Source organism: Watersipora subatra, chromosome 8 (assembly GCF_963576615.1).
Source record: "Watersipora subatra chromosome 8, tzWatSuba1.1, whole genome shotgun sequence".
NCBI classification, from domain to species: domain Eukaryota; kingdom Metazoa; phylum Bryozoa; class Gymnolaemata; order Cheilostomatida; family Watersiporidae; genus Watersipora; species Watersipora subatra.
In genome coordinates, this window is record NC_088715.1 from 10840076 (window position 1) to 10856337 (window position 16262).

At 33.7% G+C, this 16262-nt stretch overlaps 1 protein-coding gene across 1 annotated transcript; it reads left to right on the top strand.

Moving 5' to 3' along the window:
• The first annotated feature begins 1813 nt into the window (after window positions 1–1813).
• Window positions 1814–16031, top strand: LOC137402285 (tripartite motif-containing protein 2-like). Its single transcript, XM_068088780.1, has 7 exons — window positions 1814–1977; window positions 3136–3292; window positions 3990–4173; window positions 4674–4864; window positions 6535–6705; window positions 13867–13975; window positions 15535–16031. The coding sequence occupies exons 1-7, from the start codon at window positions 1814–1816 to the stop codon at window positions 16029–16031; spliced, it is 1473 nt and encodes a 490-aa protein (XP_067944881.1).
• The last annotated feature ends 231 nt before the right edge of the window (window positions 16032–16262 follow it).

The following is a 16262-nucleotide window of genomic DNA, read 5'->3' on the forward strand; positions in this document are numbered from 1 at the left end:
GGCTTGAAGTCCCTCTCTGGTCGAGATTGCCGTAAAGCCTCAGTTATGGCGTCAGCCATCCGCCCATACTGATCAGCTTGATGGAGGTCAGCCTCAGCTGCCTCTCTCCTAGTTGACCGCCTTCCAGGCATGGTCAGACGATCCCACCGCTGCCACCAGTGTACTGGTTTTTGTCTTGGTCTACCAGTGTACCTAATGGCGACCTGACAGGTCGGCTTACATTAAGCTTGCCGTGCTTATAACTGTATGTGATTATAGAAGACCACGTCAACCCTAAGGTCCGTTGTCTGATTAGCTTAGGTCGACCTCTCTTCCTATAATTAGGTCGACCCAGTCAGGGCACATTAGCTGTTGACCCCGTAGTCAACTAGCTGACCGATGATGCCTATACTGGTCGACTATCCGGCATTAATCCTTGCTGACCGCTCAAGCGAGAAATGAAGAGAGAGTGTGTGTGTGTATATAATTGTATTGACTAGATTACAAAAACAACTGCCTCCACTGCGGCTATGCCTTTCTTTATATAGGTTGCAGCTCGCCCATATAAGGGCATAATTACTATATATGGTAATAATGACCATATATGGGTTAATGACGCGGGGTTGACTAATAATGTAAGTAAGCATGCACTTGAAATGAGCTGTATAATACGAGGAGTAACAAATCTGCCACACTAGTTCATCGAAGCCTTTGTATCAGCAAAGTTCTCAGTTGCTATTCAAACTGAAAAGTTGTTAGTAGATGAAATAAGCAAGTCACATCTTTGAAAAGATTATATTTGAATATAGCTGAAACCAAATACGTTCCTAAAAATACATGCATATTCAACATTATCTAGTCATTATTGGTATCAGTTTGCAATAATAAAGGCAATAATATATTCCATGATACACTTGGGCTAACTTCCTTGTCGCTTACAAAAGCCGAAATAGATCAATCCATAACAGTTGAATATCCGATCTTATGCATAGTAAAAACATTCTATGTCTCTGATAGAGGGCTCGTTCCAATAGCCATTCACCATGGTGATGGTTGCAATGAAATACGCTTAATTTGGTGAGAGGAATGGCAGGACATGCCTGACATGAGTGTCACAGTGTCAATTACATAACATGATAAAATTGATTCCATAATAGGCCTACTGATGTGGTGTGAAGTTTACATTGCTTGTGATTGATAAAAGTGGACAAACATGTGGACAATATTTTAGGGGTATGTGTCTCTCCAGTATCGGTTCAACCAAATTTACAAATAAATTAAATAACTCATTGCTAAGAGAGAGATACATGCCTTTCCAGATTATGATGTTATGATTTATAATAACTTGGTAACTTCCATGCTACGGAATAGAGTTCCCCGCTACACTGGCAGAGTATTTGCAGCCAGAAGTAAGACATTTGCGTAATAAATAATGTAATTTACTAATTGCTTCCTAATGCTGCTTGCTAGACTATGAAATGCTACTCAAATTTTGCAAGCGCATCAAACTTTGTAATTGGTTCAAACCAAATGCTTTCACAAATTTTGGTTATAGCACCAGAAAGTTGTACCCATGATGCTGTATTTCTACATATGTAGTAAGATGAATCTCAGACATGTGCATTTTATTTCTAGATTATAATGGCTCAGGCTGTAGCAGATGTTGAGCAGCTGTCGTAATGAGCTTGAGGTTGAGTTTTTGAGTATTGTTTAGCATTTGTAGCAGGTACTTGCAGGTGCTAATTTCTCTCGACTGCAGACCTTCACACACCCTTAATCACCTTTTAAAACTGAATTTCAACAAATATTGGTTTTGTTAAAGTTAAACATCACAATGGCTGAAGCTCTAGCAGATGTTGAGTGTGAATTTTGCTGCCGTAAAAGTGACACCATTGTCAACCCCAAAGTGCTACCATGCAGTCATGTTCACTGTATGACTTGTTTGACCACCTACTATGAGAGCAAGCACCTGCTGCTGTGTGGAAACACTAGATGCGGGTGAGTCTTACTATATATTGGTTAAACTTAGATTATATAATATTGCACATAGCCAGGGCTGTGATGCATTAAAACTGCATTGCACCATTGAAGCATGGTATACAGTAACTTTGCAACCAATTACAACTTTCTAATGTGCAGTTGACACTTACTGCTACTGTAACTGCATTCTTGCTACAAATTTCTCTCTGAGATTCATTTCCATGACGCACATGAAAGAGAACCTAGCAATTTATGTACACTGCATATGCACATTCTTCAAAATCCTGAACTGCACGTGTACTGCAGCTGTGCTTTAGTATAAGTTTGATACTATGGATCAGCTCACACTGCTGATTTTCCAAGTGTTTATAATGTAATGTACAAAATTGCCCTCTGCTGGGTTTATCAAGTCCATGAAATTACACTCTAACTCCCATATCATTTCATGTATTTTATGTAGCATGTATAGTCTGTGTAACCAGGCATATCATGCTAAATGATATCACTAGTTGCTATTATTGCTATAGTTGATACCGTCTACATTGTTCAGAGTTGCTCAAGTCATTAGTTGCTATAGTTAATATCAAGTTTCAAGTTGCAGAGTTAAGTGTCTCTATTCTGTCTCTTTGCACTTACGAGCGTCATAATTGCACTTTCACTCTAATCGCACTTTCGCTCTAATTGCACTAATTGCACACAGAGATCAAAATTTGTCGATTTCAATCTTGAAATATTATTGCTGTCATTTCACCTGAAACATAAATAACAATTGTAGATGATAAAAATCTGCCGATAATTTCTGATAAAATCTATCAAAATTTCGTGCAAGTTTACTTTTAAGTTAGAAATATATTATTCAGTTTAAAGACATATTCCTGTATGTTATAATCTGTATGTTTGTCTCAAATGGTATTTAAGATAAACAGAGACCAGACTCTTAATCCAATGATGTAGTCATATCTACATTTTAGCTATTCCAGCTATTCCAGCATTAATTTTAATAATAAAACCTCCCCACTCTGCCCTTTACAGGTGCAGATCCATAGATTGGTCTACTACCGACATACAAGCTTAGAAAAAGACTCGCCCATCATAGAATGACTCATATAATGCATCATCTAGCACTGTATGGCCCATGTAGCAAATAGTTTATCACTTATCACTAATTATTTGCAGCCAAGTGTTTGAGATGCCACCAGCCAATCTACCATCTTATGACTTGGGTACAGACAAGACACTCTGTGATGTTTGTCTAAAGAAGAGCTCACCGAGACAGAAAGCTATCAGCTATTGTACTTTCTGCTCTAAAAAGTTCTGTCCTGCTCATTTGGAGGTACTAGTGTTTCCTTTTCAGATCTTTATGTAAGAATTCAAATAAGGCATGAGCAGTAGTTTTATGTGAAGTTGTTAGTATATATTATTACTTTGCATCAAGCTGATTTTAATAACCAATTGCTTTTTAGTATCTTACTATACAAATGCACAAAGATACAATGTGAAGGTAATATGAAATGCAATAAAAAGTTCTTTGCTCATCGAAGAATTTACTCATGTTTAATATCTAGGCTGGACTTTTTTTTTCACAAACAGCAGTTTGTAAAAAAATTTAAAATATGTACTTCAACTTCAATTTTTTTGTAACTTCAACTATGGTGAATACGGTCTATTGTGGGTTTTTTAGCCATTTAATAATTTTGATTTTTTAAACAATGATAACTTATGTTTTAAAGCCGTAATTGTTATATTGTTGTGAAATAATAACTTAGAGAGTCAATATGATGTACAGAAAGAGAACACGCTTTAGTCTGAGTCTAAATAACTACTCACTGAGTGTTGGTAATTTAAAAACTATCTAAGCCTCATAATCTATAAACTCTGGTAAAACCAACCTGAAACAAATCTGTTCTAAACTAGCTTTATAATTGTCACATGAATATTTTACTGATGACAATTGTTCCTCACCATTTTGAAGTAGAAAATATGAGATAGTATCCAAAAGTCACAGTATTGATTTGACTTTTATACTTAAGTCTCATGATGATGCACTTGATGACCATCACAAGATTACAATACTTGAGTACCTGGGTCAACAGCAAAAAGCTAAAGTCAGCAGCTGCCCCAAGCATAAAAACCAACAATATATTCTTGGATGTGGAGTCTGCTATGTTCTCAGCTGCCTGAATTGTGTTCCTGACTTGCCAACCTGTGACACTGGTATGTAGACTTATTGTAGGTGTTTGCAGGTCTCTAAATGTTATTAGATTTGTTAGACACAATATATTAGATCTAGTATGATATCTATTTGCTCAGAGCACCAAATGGTTGTCTTTGGTTGTAGCTGTTGTGTATTCACTCACCACCACTTCACTCTCCTCTAGCTGGAAGAAGAATGCTCGCTTATACACCCTTCTCCATACTTATTTACCAATTCCTTAGCTTTATCAATAAGCTGAGAAAGCTACATAATCCTGCAAGCTTGTGTGAGAGGCTTTGCCCCCCCCCCAAAGCCTATATGGTTCCCTTAGCCCAAGGTGCTGTAACATAGTCAAGCGCGCAAGAGACGCCTGCATATACAACAGTAGCATGTGTATTCACTCTTTGTTAGCAAATAATGTAAACAATGCATAAACAAACATAATAATATTTTTACTATTTACCAAAGTGGCTATATGTCATGTATGATTGGTATATGTGAAGTTATCTTTTTGATTTAGGTTCTACACATTTTCTGCTTCCATTAGACAACCTGGCAGCGGCCCTTCTCACAGGCACGATATCTGCTGAGAGTTCAGCTAGAGATGAGCAGTTTGAAGTGCTGTTCAAACGAATATCTAAGATGGTCTCTGAATATGACAGTCAGACTGAACATATGCTAAATATGATTCAAAAGAAGAGAGATGAGCAGGTTAGTGAATTAGCTCAGTCCATGTTTGCGTTTAATTATTTTCTGCACCTTTTGCTTTTCATTTTCAACTCATATTTTTGTTTCCTCTGTTATACATCAATAATAGAATAGTGAGAGATATGGAATTGTTTGTAATGAAATTCTAGTTCAATACAGAAATCTCACTCTGACATATTCTCTATTTTAAGAGAATAAAAGCTAGCTAAAGTAAAGTTGACTCAAATTGTATATTTGAAAGATTTCCTCTCATGGCGTTTGCTGACCTTGAAATATATGTTAGTATATTTGCACTCGAACTTAAGATTGAAAAATATGAAGAATCCTCCTTAACTCACTTCTTTGCTGTTTTTAGAAGGTAAAACCTTGACTTGAGTTTTTCATCAAATAACTGTACAGTGACTGTAGCAGTATTGGTTTGTATCGACAAATTTTCTCATTTTTATTTCAGTTTTACTTAGCTTATGGTTCATGGTTATGGTAATTCTACAATGATATAGGAAACGCATACTTTCAGTTGCATCTAAAATTGTTTTCTTCTGTTTTTATCAAAAGCACAGTCTATTAGGCAATATTAAAATAATAAAAACGTTTTGTTCTGTCTAAAATAAAACAAAGTAAAAACGGTATCCTTACTATACCTAAAATTATAATGTCTGCCTAACTTTTCGTTTAATATTTGGTTAAAATATAGTTTTTGATGAGACTAAAACTCACCCCGCGACATTCAGTATGATGTATCGATAATCTGACGCCTGCACTGATAAATCATCTTTAAGTTTCTCTAAAAAGTTGTACCTATTCCTTGATGTTCGTTGACACACGATCTCACACGGTAAATTAAATATTGCATGTATCCATAGATATATCGGCATGCACTGTTTTATCTTTATTTTTGGGCCAACTGTAATTATAGCATCAGAAATATACATTCAATTGTGACGCTATAATTGCAACAACATTATTATAATTCATACCGTGTTTGATAATTTGTGCCAACTTGCTACTTTACGATATGTGAGAGGTTGTATGTAGCTCGAAACAAAAACTTTACATAAATTTGTTAGAGTTAGTGGAATTTACATTATGGGAGGTACACCCTATAGGATTGTCTGTTGTAGTTGCTGAATGGGCCCAGCAATGATGACCAATGTCAACATACTTTATTGAGTATGTTGGGGTGACTGGGGTATATTTAATTTGTTGACTAAATCAACACCTATACATTTGCCTACTTATACATAGGTGTATAATTATTAATTATTAAAAATTGTTTGTGTAATTTGCCGCTTATAATCATCTACAGCTCTGACATAGAGATAATATGAAAAATTGTGGAGACCTCTATGCATATGGTTGGTATTATCACGGTGGCTGTAACAATAATGCATCAAATTATTACACAATATATTTTAAGATTTAGGGTTCCGCATGGAACTACAGTGATGACATCATCCATTTAATAGTGGTGTCATTATTATTATTATTATTATTATTATTATAATAGTGAGTAGAAAGCAAATAAATTTTATTCAGATTAAAACTCACTCAATATACCTTTAAACTGCTTGAACAGAAAGTGAGTTTGCAACTTTATATATACATACATAGAACAAACATTTTGGTGTTCTGTTCATATTCATTTTTTGTATCAGATTTGACCATGACTGTAGATAAACTCACTGAAGGAGCAGTATGATGAAATAGAGAAAAAGGTGCTTGAGAACAGGCAGATGTCTAAAGTACAAATTACTGATTTTCTGGGGGATGTTGTTCTTGACAAGTGGAGAAGTCTCAGAAACCACAGAGATATGTTGGAGACAAAAATCAAACATTCTCCACCAGTAAGTAAATAGTTGAATATATATAGTAGAACTTCAAAGTAGTAGAGGACTCCTTATAGAGATGAATCTAATACTGAAGTTGTAAATGAAAGTTCATGACATCATACCATTATCTATATAAGTATTATTACTTATAACATGGCTAGTAACTTCATTTATATATATATATATATGTATCAATTTCACGGCTATGTTATATTCACAGCTATGTTATAAGTATTATTACTTATAATATAGCTGTGAACTTTATTTATATATATAAATCAAAGTGTTTGTCTGTCCTCGTTCTTCTGTCCAGTTATAACGGTAAGGTTCTTTGTAACAAAAAATCACCTTCATACTATATTCCTAAGGTGTGTGGTGCATAATGACAATTTTATACAAACTTTTTGCCTTGTCATGTGCAGCACGATGTTTTTGCCTTCACTATCCAACACTTTTTGCGCCGAGCGATATCAATATAAATTTTGAGTTTTTCGAGTTCATATAGCTGAATGAATCAAAATAATGAAGAAGCGGATAGGCTGTTTGCCAAAATCCCTCCAGCAACATTTGTAAGAGATAACTCGCTTGGTCTCTCTCGTTTCAGCATTATCCATTATTACTTATAGTATAATCTATCCTGGAAACAGAAAAGTAATAAAATTTTAGCTAAAGACAAAGTTGAAGTCGACTTTTTTACTAGTGTTTTACCAAATATCCTTGTATGAGGACGTTTGGATATATTTAATAAAAGTTTTAAAACTTCGGATCATCGGACAGATTGCCCGGGGTTACTGACACGCATTGACAGAAACGGCCAGGATTCCAAAAGTTTAATGTAGCGGTTTTTATGGTATTTCAGAAACTGTCTAAACCACATGGCAATGGGTAAAATAACTGTTATGGGTAAAGTATGTCATAGAAACATGATAGTGCTCAATTGGCTATATCTCAGCTTCTGGTTGGTCAATCTCCTTGATTCTTTTTTTAGAACATCAGTCAACACTTCCAGATGAATAATAAAGCATAATAATGTTATGCTTTCTCTATTCTTTAAATATGTTACCAAGCCTTTGAAAGGTTGACGCAAATTCCTAAAACTAACCCATCTGATCGGATTATACATAAATAGACAGATTTATTAGGACGAAAACTGTCACAAAACGCTGGAAAAGCTTCGTTTAATAAAAGTTAAGACCGGAAGTTGAAACGCCGAGCGACAGAGAATAGAACGATAAAGTCTTGCCACAAATCGCCACAAAACCCTTGAACAGCTTGGTTTATTAATAGTTTCGACCGACCTACGAAACGCCAATAAGGCCATGCGACAGATAGTAGAATTGTGTACTGTTTGTCTACTGTTTGAGGCGTAGACCGATTTACAGGTACGAAAATGTGGTACACAGTTTATCAGCCTACGTTTTTGTCCAATTACTGAAGGTTTTTCAAATTATCTAGAACATTAGCCAGATTTCTTTACATCTTATCTACAAGGTAGGACGTTACTACAACGCCCTTTTATGACAAGAATATTTCTTTATTTCACTCCAGTTTGCATAAAACTTCCAGACGCGTAAATACCAATGCTTGCTCTCTGTTACATATCGCTGTCAAAACCATTCTACATTCATCACAACACAACCAACTTTCAAACTGTATATTACACATCAATTTGCCGTTTAACTTTTAATATTGCATTTCAGAGATATAATAAACATATTTCTTTATTGTTGGCATTGTTGTTGTTAGTTAAATTGCATACAGTAGGTTAGGTCTACAGCTTGAATTAATATTTATTTTATTATTGTAAAACATAAGTTTGAGATAGTTAAATATTTATTTTATTAATATTTATTTCTGTTACATATCGTTGTCAAAACTGTTCTGCATTCAACACAACCAACTTTCAAACTGTATATTACAATATATTTTACTTGTAATATTGCATTTCAGAGCTATAATAAACATATTTCATTATTGCTGTTGTTAGTTAAATTACGCACAGTAGGTTAGGTCTACGGCTTGAATTAATGTTTATTTTATTATTGTAAAACATAAGTTTGAGATAGTTAAATATTTATTTTATTAATATTTATTTATGTTACATTTCTGTTGCGCCTTTTTAGAGTCGTGCTCTCTCAAATTTATTTTATATCATCTCAAACAAGTCTCATTTACATTATACTCTGTCAATTCCAACTACTTTTTCGACAACCAACAGCACCCTTTCTTTTTTCCATTATTACTTTGGTCGTGGGCTGTATGACAGTGGAATTTCTAGTATATATATATATGTATCAATTTCACGGCTATGTTATATTCACAGCTATGTTATAAGTATTATTACTTATAATATAGCTGTGAACTTTATTTATATATATAAATCAAAGTGTTTGTCTGTCCTCGTTCTTCTGTCCAGTTATAACGGTAAGGTTTTTTGTAACGAAAAATCACCTTCATACTATATTCCTACGGTGTGTGGTGCATAATGACATATTTATACAAACTTTTTGTGTTGTCATGTGCAGCACGATGTTTTTGCTTTCACTATCCAACACTTTTTGCGCCATGCGATATCAATATAAATTTTGAGTTTTTCGAGTTCATATTGCTGAATGAATCAAAATAATGAAGAAGCGGATAGGCTGTTTGCCAAAATCCCTCCAGCAACATTTGTAAGAGATAACTCGCTTGGTCTCTCTCATTTTAGCATTATCCATTATTACTTATAGTATAATCTATCCTGGAAACAGAAAAGTAATAAAGTTTTAGCTAAAGACAAAGTTGAAGTGTAGTAAAAAACATATTAGAACTTAGATTTAACTGAAGGGATTAGCAAGCTATTATCATTTAAATTAAATTTCACATTTATGTTATATGTCTGTCTTGACGGTAAGAACTCCTTACAGCAAGTACTACACATAGTTTATTGTAACGTCACATTTTATTTCAGCTCACAACCCCTAAACACACAAAATACACTAAGGTTACTGTAGGTAACTAAAGTTACCACAATTAGCACATTATTTTGTTGCTATTTTAATATAAACAGTGTGTATATGAAACTTTGATGATTTCTACCAGGGATTATTGGCATTAGATAATTACTATGAGTTTAAATACTCCTCTAAATGAGATGTTTGCCTGACGATGCCAACAGTAATACTTTTTAACTCATTCGCACCCAGGCGCGAGTTAACTTGCATATTTATAACGTTACTATGCATCCAACGCGAGTTAACTCGCGTCTGAACTTTACCAAATCCTTGCATCGTTATTTTTAAACTATCAAATAATATTTTTGATTAGTTAAAACGGAAAATTTCTGGCCAATCAGACAGAATTTGAAATTTGCTTCTACGACGTCTCCAGCGAAAGTTATAACCAAATTAGTACACCCATCTCAGTTTTTACCACAACCGGAAATCATCGTGCCGACTTGAAATTTTATCGTCTGTGATAATTTTTTTTTTACTCCAGAAGTAAATATGCAGATTCAAAAGTGGTAAGACATTGAAAGACTGCATAAATCAAATCAAAACATTTTTTTAGTGTTTCAAAGTTTTTATTAACTTTTAATTTTGCCAATTTGAATCGTTATGCTAGAATAAAAATGCACTCTTCACGCTGCCAGCCGTAGTCGGACTAACGTTATCTTTCAGTTTCGATAGGATCATATTGATTCTCAGAGCTATCTATGAAGTCTGAAAAGTCAAGAACAGAGTTATTGAACATATTTGTAATTTTGGAAACATTTTCATGATGTTTTATTTGAGTTATATTGGCATATAGATTTGCTATGCTTCTGTTTGAAGGATGATGCTTGTGAGTAAAAGTTTGAAGTTAGAGTTTCACGATTTTCATGTTCATGACTAACTGCATATGTACAAATAATAATCATAAATATGTATTGTCTGTAATAAATGAGTAATTTCAGTCAAACTTTGTATATTTTGTAATTTTTATGGTGCAAATCTAACTTTGTTTCTGCAAATGACAATTTTTTCAAAATTGGAAGTTTCCTGAAACTACCTTCTTTGAGGCACGGATCTACATAAAAGGGATACAAGGTGTCTATATGAATATAATATATTTTGAAAGAAGAGACTTGGTTGGTTCTTTTGAAATTTGATTGAATAAATTATCTCAAGTCTGTCTCTTGTAGTAGTAATTTGAGTTACGACAATTTTCTGAAAAATTAGCGGTCTCTGGGGCTAATCGCCTAGAAATACGTCGGGTGCAAATGAGTTAAGATCATATGACAAGGGTTCATTTGTGTATTAATTATTATTCCTTTTTGGGTTTTTCATTTTTTTCAAAAGCTGTTTTTTTTTAAATTACAATTTTTCTTGTTTGTAATTCTCAAATGTTCTGTTCTAATTTCGAATTAAATACACTAATTTGTTGCTATTTTAATATAAACAGTGTGTATATGAAACTTGGATGATTTCTACCAGGGATTATTTGCATTAGATAATTACTATGAGCTTCTATACGCATCTAAATGAAATGTTTGCCTGAGGACGCCAGCAGTAATGCTATTTAAAATCATATGACAAGGGTTCATTTGTGTATTAATTATTATTCCCCTTTAATTTTTTTCAAAAGCGGTTTTTTAACATTACAATTTCATTATTTGTAATTATTAAATGTTCTCTTTTAATTTCAAAGGTCCAGGTACACCTGCTATTTCTGGTTTGGGTAAATCTGCCAAAGCTAAATGTTTTTTTGTTTGGGCGACAGTATTCTCTGGATCAGGAAATGCCTCTACATATTATTTTAATTCGGTCAGACAAAGTATCGTACAACAAAATTTTAACATATTGTCATGTCAGAACAATTTTTTCCGAGCTGGAGGGGTCAACTCTGTGAGCACTGGCATAGTCAGTCAGAATCTTCTTATTAGGGTAATCATTCTTATTATTCCCCTCATTAGCTTCATTGTTAACAACATTGCAGTCAAGCTTGAGGTACAATATAATGACGTTATGTCATGCTATTTAAGTCTGACAGGCTTTTTCCCCATTGGCCAATCTAGGTTTATATATCTATGAGTAAGCTAAATTCAAATCCAACGTTTAGACCAGATGTCTGTCTCAAAAGTGTGATTTTTGAAAGTAATTTTTGTTGCAGTTCATAACCACTAAATACACTAGTGTTACTGTAGGTGAATATAGTTACTCAGGTTAAAATATTATTTTGTTACTAATTTTCAGCATGTGACAACATGTATATCAAGTTTTAATAATAATTAGATACTAATTTTGATGATTATTATTTAAGGGTTGTTTGTATTCAGTAGCTGATATGGGTTTCTATACCCCTTTTTAAGACACTTTCATCTTAAAATGCCTTCACTGATATGAATTAAAATTGTATGATAAGGTTCACATGTGTATTTTTTGATTTTACTTTTCAATTATGTTTTTATTTCATTTAAAAAGTTTATTTCCTTTTAAAGCTAGTTTTTACCATTACAAACTACTTTTATTTCCAATTATAAATGTTCTGTTTCAGTTTCAAATGCGCCGTTACACTTATATTCTCTGTTTTAGTAAACCTGTAAATGTGAAATACTTTTGACATGAACAATTGTACTCTCTGGAGTAGGAGTTGTTCTCTCTCCATTCAGTCAAACAAAGTATCAGACAATGAAAGTTTGATATATTATCTTTTTGTTTGTACTTGTACTAAGAGGTGCCAGTTTTTTCCATCAAAACTTTGAATACAACGAGCTTCTGTTGCGACAGTAACATTTTATATACACATACACTTCCATGAACTCTCTGTTTATTTTTTCTCCTAGTTTGTTGGAACTGCACAAAAACATATCACAAAACATATCACAAAACACTGTTTTGTGATATGAAGTTTAAAGGTTAGAATGGTAAATGCTGTACATGTTAGAAGAAAATAATTTTTTTATCACTAAATAATTTTTGTTACCCAGTCATCACCGAGGATAAATCTATTTGTTACATAAGTGTACATGTACATTTAATCAAATTGTTTTTAACCTTTTGAACCCTAACAGCCAGTTTCGCGACATTGGGTAGGATGTGTCAGAATCCCTAAAGGCGGTTTTTTCCGGCATTCACATGACTTTGTTTACAAAAGCTGTTTCCAAGTAACAACAGAAATTTATCAAATTATTTCTTGCACAAGAGGTTAGATCGGAGTTTTCACTTCCATTTGTAACAGTTTTTAAATATTTTTCCCCACTTCCTTCATTTTAATAACAAGTTTTATTAGAATGATATTGCAAAAAAAGTCGATATGATTAGTTTGTTGGTAGTTCATAAATGATCGTGATGCAAATAAAGAATTTTATGATACTAATTATTATTTCCAGTATATTTTAAGCCATGAAATGGTGATAAATGTGTGCTCGATAGATATAGTGAACAATAGATATGATGCTACTTTAAATGTTTTCAAGAGCTTCATAAAATTGTTTGAACTTTTATAGTTTTAGCCTTAATAATTGTGAAGTACTGTTTTTTTCTGTTTGATGATAATTGCTGTGGTTTGATCGACTTTTTTACTAGTGTTTTACCAAATATCCTTGTATGAGGACGTTTGGATATATTTAATAAAAGTTTTAAAACTTCGGATCATCGGACAGATTGCCCGGGGTTACTGACACGCATTGACAGAAACGGCCAGGATTCCAAAAGTTTAATGTAGCGGTTTTTATGGTATTTCAGAAACTGTCTAAACCACATGGCAAAGGGTAAAATAACTGTTATGGGTAAAGTATGTCATAGAAACTTGATAGTGCTCAATTAAAATTTAAAAAAATCATTTTGGAGAGCCAACTGCTGGGAGAGAAAGTACATACTGTTTTTGTTGTTAATTGTACCAAATTTGTACAAAAATGTTCAGTAAATACACACTTTTAATAGGCTAGAGGATGTTATATTATAACAACATTGAACATATTTATGTTCCCAAAGGATCAAGAAAAATCAATCAAGTCCTATAAAGTCAACAGAAAGTAGATATTTTTTGTGAATAAATAATTAAGTCTTTTTTAATATGTACGAATGCTAATTAGCTAAAACCTAAACATTGTATTCTCTGCTATAAACCACATTTCTAGCTTTCTTACAACAGCTTATACACATGCTGTTGGTCTATGTCAAGGTTATAATAGTTTTTAACCCATTGGACATGTAGGATGACATTGTTAGAGGGTTCAAAGAGCTGAAGGAACAAATGGACCAACTTATTGTGGAGCAGTTGCCCAAGTTGGAAGTAGGAGGACAACTCCAAGTAAGGCAAACAGGTATGTTAAAAGAATAAAATTAAATGATAAAAATTGTAGTCTATAGTAAGACTTCAACCATATTAATTATGTTAAAGATGAGCGTAGAGTAAAATTGTTATGTTTACAAGTGATTAAGAGATCTTTGGTAATTGCTTTGAAGGTGTATTGTGTTCAAAGATATGTTTGCTATATCAGAGCCGTATAGTTTCAGAGTCCCGTGACCAAAGAAGCGTATATGGGAGCTCGCTCGTTTCCCAACAAACAGGCCGCACCTACTATTTTTATATAAGTTTTAATGGAGAGGCCGCAACATTAACCAACAAAAATTACTCCCATTGGCAGTCGCTCTGAAGTTGATTGGTGTATTATAGACCATTTGAACGAGGACAAAATTGGCTACAAGAAACTACAAATAGCTTTTTGTATAAAAGTATAGTAAATGCAAAAAAGTGAGAAATTGAGAGCGAGCTAAAAATATTTTCAAATTGATCAGTATGTCGATTGGTTTTGTTGGGAAACAAGCGTTTCTGTTTCCGGTTTTTGTCGCATGACTCTGGGAAACTATACGGCTCTTGACTATACAATCTCAATGTGACAAGTCAAATGACCAGCAAGTTGCGTAGGTTTTAAAGGTAGGACAAAGGACGAGTCAACAATGGCTACTGGAAGAAAAGCAGCAACTGACCTATCTGCAAACTAATTAACTAAATAGGAATATACATTATATTGTATAATAAAAATAGGCAATATTTTCTCTCTCGATCTTTCAATAATTAACAAAACTTCACAATTTATCCCATATTTGTCTGGAAGTTACTAGAAATGATAAACACAATGAAAATGCAGGGATATGCACACTCTACTCTCCGGCTATGATATTACATAAATATAAATTGTTACAGTACTTTGCACGCATAGCTAGTAAAAATTGTACAGTCTCTACATGCAAGCTTTAATTTCAGGCTAAATATATTAGAGACACTGTTAAAAATCTTTGTGAACTGAGCTAGTGAGTGTTAGTCAGTCTCTAGATGCATGATCTGCTCTCAGGCTAAAATATCATAGAAACACTATTACAGTGTCTTTGTTTATATAACTTGCATTTTTGTCACTCCAAAACTTTAAGAACCTCTAAATTTTAGTGAGTTATTAAAAGAATCAGTATTTTCATCGTTAAAATTATTTTCATATTACACAATTTAAGATGTTAAACTTTCTGATGTTTCTTGTAGATGATTTGAGTCAATCAGTAACTTTAAAATAGATGAATAGTTGGTAATCATTCTTTACTCTTTTCTAGGATGCTGTGTTGTGCTGCCTGCATAAAAATATTGTGTTACACCTTGTAAGTGTGTCATTATGTTGTTATATTAATGTTTGAGGTGAAAGGCGTGATATTGAGTTGAAGATTGTTTCAGCTGATGACATAGTAGTTAACAGTAACCAGCATTCTGTAGTTCCTCAACAACCACAACTTCCTTTATCCCCTCCTCCAAAGTCTATAACTCTACTCAAATCCATAGAACTACCATGAGCTCCTATATCAGTATGTCAGCATGAAGGAGTTACATATGTAGGATTGGGTAATGGTACAGTCAGTAGAATTGATAGCAACTACAAGCTGCATGACTCATTCATCTCTACTTCTGGTCGTGTTGAGTCCATCAACATTCATGAGAACAGACTATACATATTGTCTCATAGTAAACCTCCCACAGTAAGTGTCTATGATATGTCAGGACAAGTAATCACAACTTGGCAGCACCCTTATCATGGCAATTTCTGTAGCATGTTGATTGTAGCAGCAGGTAATGTAGTGGTTGCTGATCCTCCTAACAAAAGACTAACTATTTATTCTCCCACTGGTAAGACTCTGCGTAACGTCATCTGCCCTCTTTTGAGTAATAAGCAGGTCTCGATATGCGCTGGACATGGTGATGATGTCATCTCATATCTGACTATGAGACAAAGAAAGTCTTCAGATTTAACATCACCACTGGGAATGTCATGTGGACTTTCACCCATCCTGATCTTCCACAAGGCCTGGTGTGCTATGGAGACTAAATACTGGTAGCTGCATTCAACAGCAATATCATCTACACACTCAGCTATGCTACAGGTAAGTTGTATGTATGATGTGCTGGTTAGTAACATTTATAGAGAGTTTCATGTTAGCTTCAATAATACAAAGTGGTTGTTCTGTCAGGATCAGTTATTATGAAGTATTTCATAATTTAGTAAAGAGAGTAATTTAAAGCTTTATTCGCGAAAATTGATTAAAAATTTAGAAAATTTTTAGCAATTC